Raw genomic sequence first — 17,572 nt, forward strand, 5'->3', positions numbered from 1 at the left:
TCCTCAATTGTTCGGTTGCAGGTAACAACAGGGTTGGGTGGAAAAGCCTCAATGTGGGCGCACAAATTCTAGGTCAAGTAGAGATGAAGGGAATCTATTTTCAGCAAAATGTGCTGTTTATCTCTGCGTGTAAAACCAGTGGGGAACCTCTTCCCCCACAAGTCAGGCCCACTTCTCTAACTTGTGGTGCATGTGGCTACCTATGTGATGCAGTCGCTAGATTATCTGTTTTCTCTTTCTCCTTTGTTAGGTCCTTTTGTGTGTCATATAAACAACTACCAAACTGATTAACTAGTAAACACTGAGTTCAATACGAATGTAAGGCCTTGACTGAGAGTTTCAGTATCTCCTGAGTTTTTTCACAAGATTGAAAACATGATCTGAATCCCAAAAGCAGAGAACAGAACAAGCTGTGAGTCCTTTGTCTGCATTTTCAGGCCATCAGCATATCTGTCAGGCTTGTGCAACGCAATGGGGCGAGGGCGAAAAATGCCAGATGAGTATAAATCTTAGCAGAGCCGACCTCAGAGCCTGCGCAAACAAATTAGGGCCCGGCAGTCCCCTTGGCTCAAAGACACACACATTATATACACAACTGGTGTACATGTGTTCCTTTTAATCGCTGATTTGAAAGACAACATTCGACATGGGCCTCAACGCAGGCAAGAATGTGGTATCTCTGTCAGGAGCCTGTGTGAGGTCCACACTGCTGAGCCGATCATAGACAAAGCACAAAAAAGAGATGCAGAGATCATTGAGAACGCAGCTGGCACACGTTGTTGAGCCGAGCAGGAAGGTTAAAGCATGATGCCAGAGTGGTGGATGGTGCATCAGTTTCCTGATAAAGACAAAGCATTTTAACACATGCCACTCTGAAAAAAAAGGGGCGTTTATTTTGTTCCATTGCACCATCTCTCCATAAACACAACCGCCACGTTCACACATTTGCTTAGCTGCACACACACGCACAAAAATACAACTGTTGTTTGTGCATTCTTGCCAGATACGTTAGATCGTACTTGCAGCTCATAAAGGTGCAACACACTGAGTAGAGAAGAACTGTGATTGTTCATTGCAAACATGCAAGCCACCTGAGTTTGCGTTAACCCACAACACACGACTGCTTGCGCTCTCTCGCACACACGAAACACACTTCAGGAAACTATGGCCAAACTGTGAGAAGATTCACTGTTCAAAAAACAGGAAGTGGTTACCAGCTGCATTAAACCAGAGTACACCTCTGTAATTCTGAGACTCAAAATACACTGACAACCTGCAATATCTCACTACTTTAAAACTCTAAAGCAGAACTGAGAAAACTGTTCCACCGCCTCCTCAAATTACATTTTTATTCGATTTATTTGCATAAGAGACGCGTCTTAGAACATTATTTATTCGTGCAGTTCTTCAAAGAAGCAGCTCCTTGTCATTAGAAAGTTGAACTCGCTCTTATGCGTGCAGGTCTTTGTCAAAGAGCATCTCTTATCCCTTTAACAAAAGAATGTTTGAATTGCATAATATGCCAAGCAGGTAGATTAGCAAAGGCTTATTCTCGTGCACCGTGTCTGTGCCTCAGGTTAAACACAGCAGCTGCATTTGAGAATGTCACCCACAGCCGCGGGGCTTGCCTTCCCTATGAGCACACACGCATTTATGGATCAAGTGTGTTTATCCCCTTGGCCCGCCGCAGGTTGAAGTACGCGACCTGTCCTGCTGCGGAGGAGTGCCCAGGCACGCTGACGATTGTGAGGGCTTAGATGGGAACAAAGACAAGAAGGGAATTAATCGAGCCAAGAGTCATTATCTGGGCGGTTAATGGCAGCGGCTCAAAGGACAACACGGGCAACAGGTCTTGTGACGAGCTGGTGTGAGAACAGGTTCTGACAGTTGAGCTGAGCTGCAAACAAGATGGGCCAGATAAGTGCTTTAGGGTGAGCTCAGGTGAGTTTTAAGTGGTCAGTCAAGGTTGAGAGGGCGGGCACCACGAGCTCTTCAGAGGTCATGTACTCAGGGACGCCTCGGAGAAGCAGTCACTCTGACCTCTGATCCTTAAAGAAGCCTGTGAGACATGGTCAGACGCTCGGATGTTGAGGAGGGAGAGTTGCTCTGTGTCGGCTTTCCCCTGCTCCGTCAGAGCTCGTGCCGTTGCTAAGCACTGTTTGTGTGTGTGTGTGTGTGTGTGTGTGTGTGTGTGTGTGTGAGTACTGTGTTACACTATTCACTGACAGTACGAGATGATCACATATTTTGGGAACAGTTGGTTGATGAATAAGAGACTCAGTCATACAACACTGTGGTGCAGTTACGTCAGCAGACGGTCCTTGTAGTAATAGCCTCGGCCATTCACAAACAGAGCTGACCCTGCTTTGACATAACAGACAAAATATGCATTGAAGCCTGAATGCGACATGCATGGTGACTTTACTGTTCTGTAATCATTATCATGCTGCTTTTAGTTAAGTCTTCACTCGCCAGCGTTTGATAGGAACCAGCCCCCGTCTATTTTCACCCACAAAAAGCCCATAAATTACAGCCTGATCAGTGGTGGGCCCCATTCAGGAAGCGAGTGAAGAGGCACAGATGATACAAGAGATACAGGTTATTAAAGAGCAGCGGAGAGAAGGGGGAGTTTGAAGTTAACCAGTCGGGTGAGGCCCCTGAGCCATTACAGCGGGTTAATTATACCTTAGTTGAAGTGTTAAATAGACCAGTAACCTGCGCTTTGGTGCCGTTTATTGAAGCCAGGTGTAGTAAATAAATCAATTAGGAATGCGGCTTCAGAGGTAATTTGACTCAGCTTCGCTCTTTGGGGGAGTTCTTGGAGCTATCTTTGACTTGATGTCGGCTCTGTGTGGGCATTTTCAGTTCTGCTACACTACACTATTCAAAGTAGATGAAAATCCTCCAACTGTAAACGACTTTGTACAGATTTTGAAATCAGTTTACATCAATGGAGCAAACATAGCCACAAAAGAAACTGCTGAAAGTTGGAGAGGAAACCGACATGCGGCTCTGCAAACCACTCTCTCCGTTGAGGTAGCACACTTCACACATGATGTACTGAATATTTTGCATTGGTGTGGATTCACTCTTTGCATCGTGGACCCACCTGGTTAGCTGCTAAACCACACTACAAACACCAATTCCTGTCAGCAGGCTAAGAGTGAAAGAGGGACACATCAAAATCTGAATGTTGCGCGTGCCAAATGGTCGGTACACACCGGATCTCGTTTGGTCTGTCAACCACAGGTTGTTATCTTCTCTGCCTTTTTGCAACCAAACCCAAAAATCTAAATTACTCAGTTGCAGATACACCCTCAGCACCTGAACACTCCCTTCAACTGTTCTAACTGTCCACAGAAGAAAAGACATTGATTTAGCTGTTGTTACACCCAGAATTCACCTAATCATCTGTGTTTTTCTCAATGTGAAACTCACATTGTGGTATTCATTGAATAACAATCTTTCTGTCAATGAACAATACAGTTTCCATATTACTATGTGTGAGCCAGCATTACGTGATAGCACATACACTAGATACTGTCAGTCAGCAGCTCTCTCACCCTTCACCCGCTGGAAAAACAGGGTGTTTTATGACAGTTTGACTCGGGGTTAATGTCCCCGTACTCCTTTGAGATAACATCTGTAATGTGCAGAGGGATCCTGTCTGACCCCCCCACAGTGCTGCAGCCTGATGAGTTATTGACTGAGTGAGTGCTGGATGGTTCGCAGGCAAAATCGTGATGCCTCCTGGCCCTGAGACATCGTGTAGGGCAGACTTCACCTGATTTGATTAGATAGAGAATGTATAAATATATGACATACTTTTGACTTTAAAAATCATTCTATATTACTTACTTTATTTACTGTTTTGATTCCAGTAATTAGAGATTTTTTGACAACTTTCAATTTATCATCTCCCCAAAGTTGGAGGATTCAGAGACAGATTAAAAAACAGTCAAAATCGAAGCAACAGAGGCAGAAATTTGCTAACTTTTAGGGCTCATTAAGAAAAAAAATCAGTCTTTCAGTGATTAGCGCAGGGTTGTGCGGCAGTGTGGGTGGACACAACCTTTTCGAGTATCATCGTTTGGTGTGTGAACTCCACCTGGATAGTGCCGAGTCTCCGGCTCCCGCAGAGAGAAGAGTATTTTTCCTCCCCTGCTGGTGTACAAAATCATCTTTTGGTCTATATGACAGTATCTGCCACACTTTATAACCAAATGTATCATGTCAACCAGCAGGTAAAAACATGAACTGTTGCAGGCTAAACGCTAAATCTCTCTCCAGAGCCACTGTAGACATTAAAGTACTCCACGTGATTGTAAACTAAACTTCATGTGTAAAATCAGTGGAATCCCCCTTTAGAAAATATGAAAGATTAACACATTAGTTTTTGAAACATCTTATGACCAATCTGTGGACATTGAGAAACTCTACTCATACACATTCAGTCACATACTCCTGCTGTAGCTTTTGTCACATTGAACCAAAGGCGACCTCTTGACCCCGGTACTTGACACTTCAGCTGACTCCCACTTGATTTCCCACATGATGACTTATACTGACTACTTTGATTGCACCATCACATTAAAACTCCTCCTCACTAATTTCCCAAACAACTTACCAATGAGCTTTCAACAGTTTGGCCTGAAATGGCATCAAGCTTTTAGTCCTTTAATGGACCCGTGTTTTCAATGTCATCCATTTAGAAAAACACAACGCCATTCACGAGTACAGGATCAATATCCACTCTCTGAAAGAACGTGGTTCTGTGAAAACAGACGAGTGCACTCAAGGAATCGTAACCAGGTGTAGGAGAGGAAATACCTGGAGCATTCCTTGCTGGAGGAATGTTTTTATTAGGCTTTTTACAAATGTCGCCATTTCGAGGTGTGTACACTATAAAGTGCACTGCAGGCTGGATCACTCCATCAAGCGGAGCGTGGCTTCAATGGGGAACCTGTGTCGAGGCCGGGGTTATGCTATTTGAACAGCTGGCACAGTTTAGTTCGGCATGTTCAAATGTGCACAGGTCTGAAGCTGTCGTACCACACGGGGGGAAAAAAACACAGGCCTCCCCGGCTTTAAGAAGGATAGACTCGACTTTATACAGCGTCATACTGAAAGTGAAACAGTGGAGTTAACCTGGTGACATGAGATCGGTCAGAAATCAGTGTGAACAGAACAGAAAAGGCTAAATGTTCTTTAAATTGACACATCGAAATATCAGTGAAAGCCTTTCAACACAGTCAATACATAAGCTTTGAATGAATACATCCTGGGAAGTGTTTGCTTTCTTGCAGTTAGATGAGCTGATTGATGCTGCTCTTATGTTTCTTTGCTAAATATGTAGCCTAGCTACAGCCAGCAGCATGTTACCTTAGCTTAGCAAGAAGGACAAAACACTGAGGGAAACAGCTAGCTTGGCTCTTGTTTTTGTGCACACTTTTGATTTTTGAATGAACAAGATAAAACATATTGACTAATGAGTCTTAGTAATGCTGGTAGGCAGATTTTGTAAGCTTTGGACAGAGCCAGGCTAGCTGTTTCCTCCTGTTTTCTGTCTTTGTGCTAAGCTAAGCTAATACTTTCCAGGCTCTAACTTTATATTTGGCTTGCAAACGTTAGAGTGGTGTTTATTTTCTTATCTAACTCTTACTAAGAAAGCAAATTTAATGTCGAACTATTTGTTTAAGGTGAGCAAGAAGCATACAGCATTTTGAAAAAAGCAACTTTCTCAGCATTTTGGAGAGGAAAAAAACAAACATTTTCACAGTCAAGACATGAGCTTTAACTTTGAATGATAGCAGCATGTTAGCTTAGCTTAGAACAAAGATAAAACATTGGGGGGGGGGGGACAGTTAGCTTTTGTATTAGCGAGATTTTATTTATTGTTTATTGAGTTTTAGAAGAGCTGGCAGCCGGGTTTTGTTAATCTTGGACAGAGCCAGTTAGCTGTTTCCCCCTGTTTCCAGTTGTTGCACTAGCTAAGCTAATAGTTTCAAGGCTATAACTTTTTCTTATCTAACTATCCCAAATATCCCCAAATTTCAAACTTTTCCTTTAAAGTGAACAGGAAGCATACAAATTAAAAAATACATTCAGCCCGGACAGCATTTTGAATTGCCCGAAGGCTGGTCTGAAAATGTTCCAGTCATCTCATAGTGGACCACTTCAAGCCCCTGAGAGGATGCCCATTCTCATTTATCAAATAAAAAGCACCTTTCTTAGCACTTCGGAGAGAAAAAAACAACATTTTCACAGCCAGTGAAGCCATGTGTGTGTGGTATGACGAGTGGGACCGGTATGATTCCTGGTGTTAACAGCTAATAAATTGGGGCCCATCCCCCCGGTGCTCTACTGGCTCAATTATATCCACATGTAGCCGTTATTCCTGCCATGTTAGCTGGAGTGGGCTGCATATTTTTAAAAGGTGGGTTTCCATAACACTTGCTGAAAGCTACGTTGGTTGTCAAGACACATGTTTGGGTTCTGTGGAAGCCAGACGCTGGCTGTTTTAATGCAGAGGTGCTGTGGAACGCAGCAGGGGCCAGTATGTGCCCTTTGTTTTCAAAAAGTCTCACCTCAGTAATGTGTGTAGAGACAATTAACAGGTTTATTACCTGGATAGACTGGAGCTTTTTCCTCGGGTATTTTAGCACTTTCATCTACAAGTTTTCTGTTATATACTGACATACACTCAGTTGCTAGTTTATTAGTTCACCCTAGCCAAAACCAATGCCATCAACAGCCTTGACACAATTCCTGTTTCCATGAAGGCTAAAAACTCTTCTCAACAAGTGGTGATGCAACTTTCAGGTCATGATGTAGTTTGTGGTTTTATTGCATTTTACTGAAAAGATATAGAGATATAGAGCTGCTATAACCAGATGTGCCAGATGCTCTTTAACACGGAACCATCTGGAAAGTCGCCTTCGGAAACTGTTTGGAAAACTTTCAAAATATACTTGGCAGGTGTTTGGACGAAGCACTTTTCTATCACTGTCTATCACGAGCGAACATCAACCAATGAGTTCAACAGCAGAGCCAGTTGGTAAATCAAACAAGTCAAAGTGCAAAAACACTGTGTGTTCTGTTCTGATATAAGAGATGATTACACCAACTATGCTCACCTCTTGAGGAGCCGCCATTGTTGTTTTTAAACGGACGGTCGCTTCTTTCGCTGGGCAACACATCTAAAAAAAACAACTGCAGCTGCCAGTTGTTCCTCATAGGATGCTGATTGGTCAAATCACAAATGTGGTTCAGCCACAAGGATTCAAGCGATCACAGGAGTCCAGCTGCCTCGCAAGGTAAGAGCTGCAACGATCGAAAGAAAACTACTTTTGATAATCGATTCATCGTTTCATACTTTTTCCCAGCAAAAATATCAAACACTTCCACCTTCTTAAATGTACGGATTTGCTGCTTCTCTTTGTCACCGATGATTGTAAATGAAGACTTTTGGGCTCCAGGAAACTGTCATGAGTATTTTTCACATTTTTATTACGTTTTATAGACTGAATGATTAATCGATTAATCATGAAAGTAATCAACAGATTGGCCGATAATGAAAATAATTGTTAGCTGCTGCCATACTGACAAGTGTTTCTAATAATCAGTCTGTAAACGGGACTGTTGTCAACAAAAAGCCTCTACAGGCAATACAAAACTGAAAGAATACCTGAAATATTATAGTTGTGTTTGTTTCAGTTGTTCTGTCTTTATTCTCAAGTATCAACAAGTTTACTTTCTTATCTCAACAATGAAAACAACCAGGCAGTGTCATGTAACACGTTATTCAAATGAGCCCAGTGCAATTATCTCCTGTATGTACTGTAGCTCACCAGCAGCTGTTTGGTGACAGTTATCTTTAACAGTGAAACTCAACTGTTCTTCAGTCATGCTAATTCACTACAGAAACCCTGTTGAATGCTCCTCAGCAGGTACAAGTGTGTGCTCAGGACTATCTGCCCCGTCTCTGTGCTGTTTTTTTAACAAATGTTTGAGGTTTTCTGAAATTGGAGCAGGATCAGAGCCAGCTTTGAATGTCATACGCGTGCCAACCTTTTCTGTTAAACATTTCTCTCCCCCCTCGTCCTCCTTCCCCCCCTACTTTTTCCAACAGGGGGGTTTGGAGAGCCTCAATGCTATCATTCTTTGATTCTGTTTGAATCTGGCCGCGTGCAAGCAGGAAAAGGAGCCAAACGTGCTTCCTGAGTGGTCCGGGGGGAAACTGTGTAATAAGCAAGGGGCGGGTGGTTAAAAATAACTGGGCTATATAAGCCCGGAGCACGATCCCACTCACTCTCAAACTCTCGCTGACTCTCGCTCAGTCGAGACATCCCGTGCAGGCCCGGCGCTGCTGCCTCTCACACTTACACTATGTTTTTCCATGGAAGTTAGCAGAGTGTGCCACATGAGGCAGAGCTGATGTGTCCGAATCCTCACCACAGTGATGGAACACTTACAGACCTGACCCAGACATAATGCCTGCCTGTATCCATGTCACTGACTTGAACGGCCCAATAACAACTTACAAGTGACAACACAAGATTTCATCATGGAGAATATGAGGCATACAAGCATATGACGAGCCGTGTATCACACCCTTCATGCTGGTTTCTGGAGAAAAATATAAAATTATGTGAGGATATTTCTTTTTTTTTAATGCTTAAAGGGACAGTTCAGTCAGCTTGTGGTGCCTTGAGCGCCATTTTGAAAAACAGCAATTTCCCTTTCTAGAAATCATGAACTTGTTACTGAAAATAATCAACAGACCTTGTTGTGACCGTTTCATGTCAGAAATATTTTCCCCCACGGAGCTACACCTGCCAACCGTATTGCCACGCAGAGGACGAGAGGCTAGCTTACTAAGCTAGCTTACATTACAGCTCAGCCGAGGAGGACGCCATTAATGTTTACATCCCACGGTGTCACAAGCACAAGCTTTATCCATGAGTACATACACGCTTCAGAGAAAATAGTTTCTAAATGAAGCTCAGTTACCAGTTCATGATGGTTCAAATGTATTTTTGTTGGCACTTGAGCACCACAAGCCAAGTGCCGTATAGTTTCATTACATTCAAGAGAAGGCAGACTTTTATTTCCAAAGCTCTGCAACTCACACCAAAAGATTCCAGGTGCATTAAAAGCACTACAGGTAAGAGGAAAAGTATGTTGTTTTTTTTATTTTGGGGTGAACTGTCCCTTTAAGTGAAAGGATGAGGTGGAAGTTTTGTCCCTATCTCAGAATTGTGTTGTCTCATTTTTCTTTTTTGCTTGATTTCTCAGAAAGCCAAATTGTGTTTTAGTTGAGCCCTTTGGTTTCTGTGTTTTCTAAATTACTGATGTTGTATTTTTAAATTTAGCTAAAATCTCAGAATGATCCTGGATAAAAACAAAGGAGGAGTGCTTAACATTCTTGCTGTTGGAGTTAACCGTGAGAAAGTTTTCCTCAGAACAAGTGCACTGAGGAAACAGAATATTTTTAAGAATTAGTGTCACTGTCACTGCTGCAAGAAGGTGTCAGCAGCTTCATGACTCGTTAACAAGCTGACAACTTGTTGATAACTCAGTTACTGCACAGATAAGGCAGCAGCACTAATAGATCAAGTTTTACAGTTGTGAAAAGACACGTGGGTTGCCCAATAGTAAAACTGTGGTGTAAATGTCAATTCAGGGAAGGAGATATTTTTTAGAGCCTTCTGTCGAAATGTTGCTCATCCACATTCAGGACTCGACTGTGCAATAACTTCAGCTGTTCCTCTTCTGCAGAGAAAGTCAAATGTGGCTGCAGGTAGGCAGATGGTCAAGAATCTGAGGAGGATCCCTGCAAGCTTCTGCAAGGTGTTTGCCCTGTTTCTGACCTCTGACCTCTCTGTGGAAAGGGCAGACAAAAGGAGATTTTCCCTACAGGGATTAATTGAGTGCCAACTCTTTATGGACATACAAATCTCTTTAACTGAAACCTCCACTGAGGAATGTTTCCATGTGGGCTGCTGCAGTCAAAAGAGTGTCCCTCCCATCATATGTGAGGCCCCAGTGTGCCCAAATGAAATTCTACCGTCGAGTACGTACACTTCTCCACAGGAAGTGACGGATCAGAATGAAATACAAACCTGTCTCTCAAACGTCATGAGAATTAGTGAGTGCTCCCTCCAGGGAAACACCAGACTTGCCAGCTCCAGCTTTCTTTTTCGCCACTCTCATCCCTTTGCTGGACGTCACAGGGCAGAGTACCACGCTGTGTGCAGTCTTACATGATTTCAGGCTACTCGAGTGTTTTTCCTGTTGTGTCTGGCTGACATTTGAATCCACCAGGTGCAGAGTTGTCTAGTGAAGTCTTTATGGAGTTCTCTCGCAAACGTCCTGTTATCATGACATTTAACTGAGTGTGTGCAAAAAAATGGATGAACCAGCTCAGCTGAAATTGTGAAGCTTCCATTGTGGTGTGACTTTTGGTCAGGACCAGTCATGTTTGGTCTGTAATAACTTAAGTCTGGTTGGGTGGATTTATTTAGGTAATTTCCAGAGGTAACAGGAATAAATTAAAAACTTATACAACATGTTTGGAGGCACTGGGAGTCAGATTTCATAACTTTTGGACACATCGACACCAGCTGTTTCCAGTCTCAAAGCAAAGCTAAGCAAACCTTCTCCTTAACCCACAAATAAGAGCAAAAACTCAGCAAAACTCCAACAGTACAGTAGGGTCCAGAAGTCAGAGACAACTAGTCACAATACTTCTATTTTGCATTTGATTCGAATGTAGTACTGTTTTTATTTCTATTTATAAACTTAAATTTTGAGTAAAGACTTCAGTCTTTGGAAAATGTTATCTAACCATCCACTGTAAAATTCAAGCGTTTGGCCTTGGCTTCCCTCCTGAGAAGTTGTTTAGAAACTGCTACTCTTCCTCTGAGACTACAAGACATCCTTCTTTTGACTAAACTTTTGGAGTCTTGTGTTCTTTGTTTAGCAAATTCTGTGTCTGTGATGAAGTTGCTTTTCAATCTCTCATAGAACGAAGCTTAATGTATTGATCTTCTGATGTTTGGTCACTTTGGGTCTGCCTGATCGTGCTTTGGATACGACTGACCCCACTTCTTCTACCTGCCCCTCACTTCGAACTTAGCCTTCATTGTGATCTCAACTACACACGTGTGAAGTTTTGTGACTGCATCTTGCATGGTCATGATGCTATTGTGTTGAAAAGATCTGTCCGCAGTCAGCCAGACATAGTTAAAATATCAAACCTTAAATATTCTATTAAAAAAAGCTTAATTCAAGCCTAGCCAAATGTAGATTGCTTTAGACAAAAGCATAAAATAAATTTCGAATCAGTGAGGTCAGGAAAGTATATTGTCAAGCTAGATAGATAGATAAATGATTTATTGATCCTGGCAGAAATTTAGACATCCGGGAGCTTAAATGACACATACAAAACACATGTAAACATGTAAAAAAAGAAAAAAGAATATAGAAATGAAAATGGAATAAAGAATTTAAGAGTGAAAACACAATATAAGGATAGAAAACACACAGCAGTGAAGTGATTGTCTAGCCACCAGTACCACTTAACTGTCATTATACCAGAGTATGTGTAGACTGAGGCAGCGTCACTGTAAAATAATACTGTTGATGATATAAATAATGTACAAATTGAAGAACAGAAACAAAAGCAAAGATAGCCAAAACATGTGATACTCTTTTGAGATAATAGACGTAAAAAACAACAGTTTTTCTCGAAAGTAAATAATGAGAGACCAAAAGGTCAGCAGTACATGAAGTTCCTTAATTTCAAACTTTGGGGCATTACAACGCATTAAAGGTAGCTGAGTAACAGAGGAAGTGAGAGCACTCTCGCTGGTAGCAGAGCGGAGCAGCAGAGCTGGGGTCACAGTCAGCGGTCAGGGGTTCAGACATCAGGCCGGCCACTCCGCTGCCACTAAAAACACACTTCCTCTCGAGCCTTACTGGACTCCTGCCGTGTGACGCACTTTCCAGCGAACACGCAGCACAGATCAGGGATCAGGATGTGGAAATCTCACAGCTACAGACACAGTGTGCTAGAGGTGGTGGACATGACAGCTTGATGAGGGGCGATGTCTGTCATGTGGACCAGTTGTTCTGTGTTCGGTCAGATCATCATCACACTGACTAACTTCTTTTACCGAAACCTGTTGTAGAATCAAGTGTTTCGCTCCCTCAGGTTTAGGTAGTGTGTTCATCAGTGGTGCAAAGTAGCAAAGTACATTTACTCAAGTACTGTACTTGTGTGTAATCCTGAGGTGGGTATACTTTACTTGAGTACTTCCATTTTAAACCACTTTATTCTTTGACTGCACTACATTTAAGATGGAATAACTGTACATTTTAGACAGATAGGTGTTTGGATAAAAACCAATAAAGCAGATTAAAATATCCCAACAGTATGTAACAGAGTAGTGATGAATAGCAGCTAAGAGGTGAGTGCATAACTAATAGTAATCCAGTATTATGAGGTTGAGGTTTGTACCTTGAGTATTTCCATTTTCTACGACTTTATATTTCTACTTCCCTGCATTTTGGAGGTAAATATTGTACTTTTCACTCACTACACTTATTTGTTGGGTTGTAAGTACCCCAAAGTAGTGTCGTAGTCAAGACCGCACCGACCGAGACCAAGACATTACCGAGACCGGAGAGTACCGAGACCGAGACAAGGCCAAGACATTTAGAGGTCGAGACCGAGACAAGACCAAGACCATATATGTCAAAGGAAAATCATAACAAAACATCAAAATGTGAATTTTCTTTTTTTTTAGCTGGGGAAAATCTTTACACTAACAATGATTTGAAGTTATTAGCTGTTTTTGAGAGGGTCCTTTTATCAGTAAGGCATGGACAAAAAGCCTATCAGCGGTGGTCTTGACCGGTCTCATTCAAAAAAACACAGTCCGCCCAGTCCGAGACCGAGACAAGACCGAGTGAAAATGCCCTCGATTCCAAGACAAGACCAAGAACCTCAAAAAATGGTCTTGAAACCGGTCTCGAGACCAAGACCGATCTCGAGTACTACAACACTACCCCAAAGTCATACTTGAGTAAAAGTAAAGATATCATGTTAAAATATTACTTTGTTGTAAATGAAAGTCACTCGTACAATTATTACTTGAGTAAAAGTAGAATCAGTGTGTTTTTCATCTGATTATTGATAAATATAAGTTAATTCAAACATGCACTCATTTGGCTCTGATGCACCATGTAACCTGATGTGTAACCAGTAACTAAAGTAACTAATGTAAAGAACAATATTTGCCTAAAAAATGTAGTGAAGTGGAAATATAGCACAGGACTTGAGTAAATGTACTGTAAAAGGCTTATTTGAAAACTTCTGTTACTAGTGACTCAGAGTAGCAAAGTAACACATTTTTCAATCAATTTAGTTTATCGGCAATCTGATTTTAAAAAAGTATTGATTCTGAGAAAAATGCTGAACATTGGCTCTGATAATCCTAATCATGGACAGAACACAGTATATACATTTAGATATATGCATTATTTACTTTTACTTGTCCTTTTGATACTTACGTATCAACGTAAGTATGACTTGTCTGTACTTTTCACAACACTGGGTATTTCCTCTTTTATGTAAGTAAAGAACCTGAACACTTCTCATACCACTGCTGATGATTGTAAGAATCAGGGAAAGACACGTAGACCTTTCTTTGATTGTGGTGCCTTTATTTGACACTAATAGAAAAGTTTTATTTCTTGATTTAATGATCTTAAAATCTAGATATCACACTTCAAGAGTATATCTTTAAATGAAATGGAGCATATAAAACTGACGCAAAGTGCAGAGATCCAGTTGGCCTGATGACCTCTGGAGCCAGAGGGCTCCTGCTGGGAAAGCACTCTGGCTGCGTTCACGTCAGAAACCAGATCCCCCGGCAGAAACAGCAACAAGCAGGCCAGACTTGTGATGCAAATTTGACTCCGATCGACACCGCAGCCCCCTCGTCCGCCATTTGCACCTGAATGGGACGTTACCTTAAATCATGTTTACATCAGGAGAGGTTAGAGCGTTAAAAAGCCTTGAAAAGCGTTTCAGACGACCCTGGCGCCTGTTTGGACAAGCCTGCTGCGAGAGAACAAAACCCCATCTTCCATTAATGATAATGAGCCGAGAGCGAGACGCGCCAAACAGGTGGGAGGCAGCGGAGGACGTCTCCATGAGCATCTACAGTCAATGTACCTCATTAACCTCATATTTTTATCCTCATCCGTCCTCGAAGACGGCAGCTTGTGTCACGAGAACAAAGAAAAGAAAACATCTACTTTGAGGTTTGAGAGTAAATGATGCAATCACATGGACGTTAACAAACAACTTCTACTTTCGTGCGCAGTGCTGTTAGATTTCTGTCTGGCTTTTGCTAAAGCACGATTCAAAGTTCTGTTTTTAACCCTCTTCTTTGAATCTAATTATATTTGTATCGCTGTTCATTAAAAAAAAAAAAAGAAAGAAAGAAGAAGAAGCCACATCTCCTTTGCTATCCGATGATTAACGGTAGCACTGACAGCCTTTATATGAAGTTGTTGCTGCGGCTTGGCCTCAGGCACTTTTCTGTCATTAGGCTTGTTCTTTTCAGTTTATTACGTAAGTATCTATGGTTGCTATATTGCCCGTGTGTTTGTAATGTGCTCGCAACTTTTTTCCAGCTCTTGCTCAGGTGGGTTGGTCTGTGGAGTCCTGCGTCATCAGCCGGTGGGGGAGGACCTGCACTTTATAGGCTGCTCTGCGCTGCCCTGCCTGACACACAGCGCACTGAGACCCGCTGCCTGCAGGAGCCGCTTTATAAAGAGCTAAATTTACCAAACTTTACGTTGTTTCCTGAGCTCTCACAATTGGCCAGGCAACTTCGAGTTAGAGGGTTATAAGGTTCGGAGGACCTCCTACCACTTTTAAACTTGTTCATGTCTTCGGAGCGCAGCTGTGGAGCGGCGACAGTGAGATAGGCGCACAGACTGCGGTGCGGCAAGACGCGACTTTGACAAGAGATAGTTATTATTTCACCCAACGATGGCCTTATCCGGAGTGATGCTGCCGTCATTTTCGACATTCTCAAACCAAAGAGAGAAAACCTGGGAAAACGTAAGTTAAAAGAAATCTTGTGTTTGGTTTTAAAATCTGTGGAGCTGGACCCGATGTGTCACTTTGTTTCACCTGTTTTCATCAGGACGGTAATATTATTATTATTATTATCTCGTAAAGCTGCTGTAACTAATTTATATTCTTTAGGAAAACAAAAACAAATAACTTATTTCCTTATTTTAAGAGAATAAAACGCACTATTACTAATGTAACTGTCCAGTTAGAAATCATCTGCGTCTCTCAAACATTTTTACTTTACAGCCACATCATACTCATCATGTCTCTTTATTCTTTCAGAGGTGTAAAGGAGACATGGACAAACTGATCTCCAGCAGCTGCTCCATGCTTGAAATGGTACACAACCTGGACAATATCAACAAAAAGGACGACGAGGATCTGAGTAATTATTTGGATCTGGATTTTATTCTCTCCAACACGACTGGCTCAGACAACACGGCGGAATTTGTGGGCACAGTTGACCACAGCATGTACACAACGGGAGGCTCGGTGCCATCCTACCAGGCAGACGACCACCGCTCCCCGCCGCCCCCGTACGGCGCCAGCCTCATGACGGAGCTGCTCCGCAGTGAAGGAACACACAGCTATGGCATTACGCGCAACCCCGGCATTCAGGGGAGATTTTATGTCAACTCGGGACATTTTCCCCGCCAGGAAATCAAAGTTGAGCCACCCATGGACGGTTACGGCCCCGTTTTGGGCATGGTGCCTCAGAGCTGCAGCAAAATCAAGCAAGAGGGAAACGTTTCGTGCATGATGTCCTTCGAGCAGCCCCGGGTGGCCATCTCCCCGCGGGCAGCCAGCAACATGACCCCGCCACTCAGCCCCGATGACCACGGAGCTTCAGACTGCCAGGCACAGCTGTGCCAGCCCATGAACTTTTCTCAGAAGTATCACACGCCGGCAGCTTTCCCGCACCACCCTCAGGCTCCTCAGATGCAGATGTCCTACCACGCTCCGCACACTGCCTTTGGCATGTACGATGAAGGTCTCAGCCTGCAGCCGGGCGCGCAGAGGGTGATGCTCACACCGCCCTCATCCCCCCTCGAGCTGTTGGAGTCCAAACCCAAGAGAGGCCGACGCACATGGCCGCGGAAGCGCACAGCCACGCACACCTGCACCTTCGCTGGCTGCGGGAAAACCTACACCAAGAGCTCCCACCTGAAGGCACATCTGCGAACTCACACCGGTAAGTTTGAGCCCAAATCCATCATAAATAAGACAACCTCTGTGCGCAATTACGCGCAGGCCTCAACACTATGTTTCAGCATTGACTAATCATCTCTTATTCTTCTGTCCTCGCAGGTGAGAAGCCGTACCACTGCAGCTGGGAAGGCTGTGGATGGAAATTCGCCCGCTCAGACGAGCTGACCCGTCATTTTCGCAAACACACCGGACACAGGCCCTTCCAGTGCCACCTGTGCGAGCGCGCCTTCTCCAGGTCTGACCATCTGGCGCTTCACATGAAGAGACACATGTGAAGGAGCCCTCAGAAGGACTTGGGGTTCACGGGGTGGGGGGGTTGTGCTATTTTTATTGTGATTCAACTGGTGTATTTTTTATTTAAATTGTTCTCCACATGACCAAAGTCTTTTTTTATATCTAATATTGAATTTAAAAATGTTAGTGTTATTATTGTCTAATAACGTAGCTGGTACTACTTTGGTTCTATACAAGCTTTAGAAAAGCTTTGTTTGCTTTAGAGCAGGCAGACCAGGAAGGGGCTGGCCCTGTATATACTACTCTTCTCTGACAGAACTGGAATGCTGTGTTTGACACAAAAGTGCCTTTCTATGACTGTGCTACTGTAAAACCCTTCATGACAGAACGACATGGCCACAAAATAGTTCATGTATTTGACAGTTGGAGTGAGGTGCACACACAAGTTGCCTAACATGTGCAAAGACAATGTTTTATTTAAACTGCCTCAATGTCTAAATGGCCTGAACTGTTTTTTTTTTGTTTTTTTTTATCTTATTGCTTCTTACTATTTGGAGTTAATGTCTTTTATTGTGTGTGAAACTCTCTGATCCAGCCCCTCTACTCACTCTCAGGGCTTGATGTCCTGTGCATTATTTTTCACTTAAATTTATATAAATATGTACATGGATTTTATACTGTAAAATGTATTTATTGTAAATATTAAAAACAATGAAATTGGACATTTTGACTGGTGAACTCTTTACTTGCCACGCTTTCTTAGTCATTGAAGCTACATCACCTTCACACATCTTGTTTAATGAACCCCATCCACCCACTCAACAACACGTTTCATACTGTGCTTACAACCAGTCCAAGGCCTGCAGCCCATCAGCTCAGTTACACTAAATAGGTTATACACGTTGCCATTGTATACCCACTTTAATTTAAAACATGGGCACTTGATTTCCACTGTGATGTTTTGCAGCTGCG

At 42.8% G+C, this 17,572-nt stretch overlaps 1 protein-coding gene across 1 annotated transcript; it reads left to right on the forward strand.

Moving 5' to 3' along the window:
* The first annotated feature begins 14,803 nt into the window (after positions 1–14,803).
* On the forward strand, positions 14,804–17,322 carry klf2b (Kruppel like factor 2b). Its single transcript, XM_073492075.1, has 3 exons — positions 14,804–15,142; positions 15,440–16,349; positions 16,466–17,322. Exons 1-3 carry the CDS (start codon positions 15,071–15,073, stop codon positions 16,639–16,641), a joined length of 1,158 nt encoding a protein of 385 aa, XP_073348176.1. The 5' UTR covers positions 14,804–15,070; the 3' UTR covers positions 16,642–17,322.
* The last annotated feature ends 250 nt before the right edge of the window (positions 17,323–17,572 follow it).

The sequence above is a fragment of the Pagrus major genome, chromosome 21, assembly GCF_040436345.1.
Source record: "Pagrus major chromosome 21, Pma_NU_1.0".
NCBI lineage: Eukaryota > Metazoa > Chordata > Actinopteri > Spariformes > Sparidae > Pagrus > Pagrus major.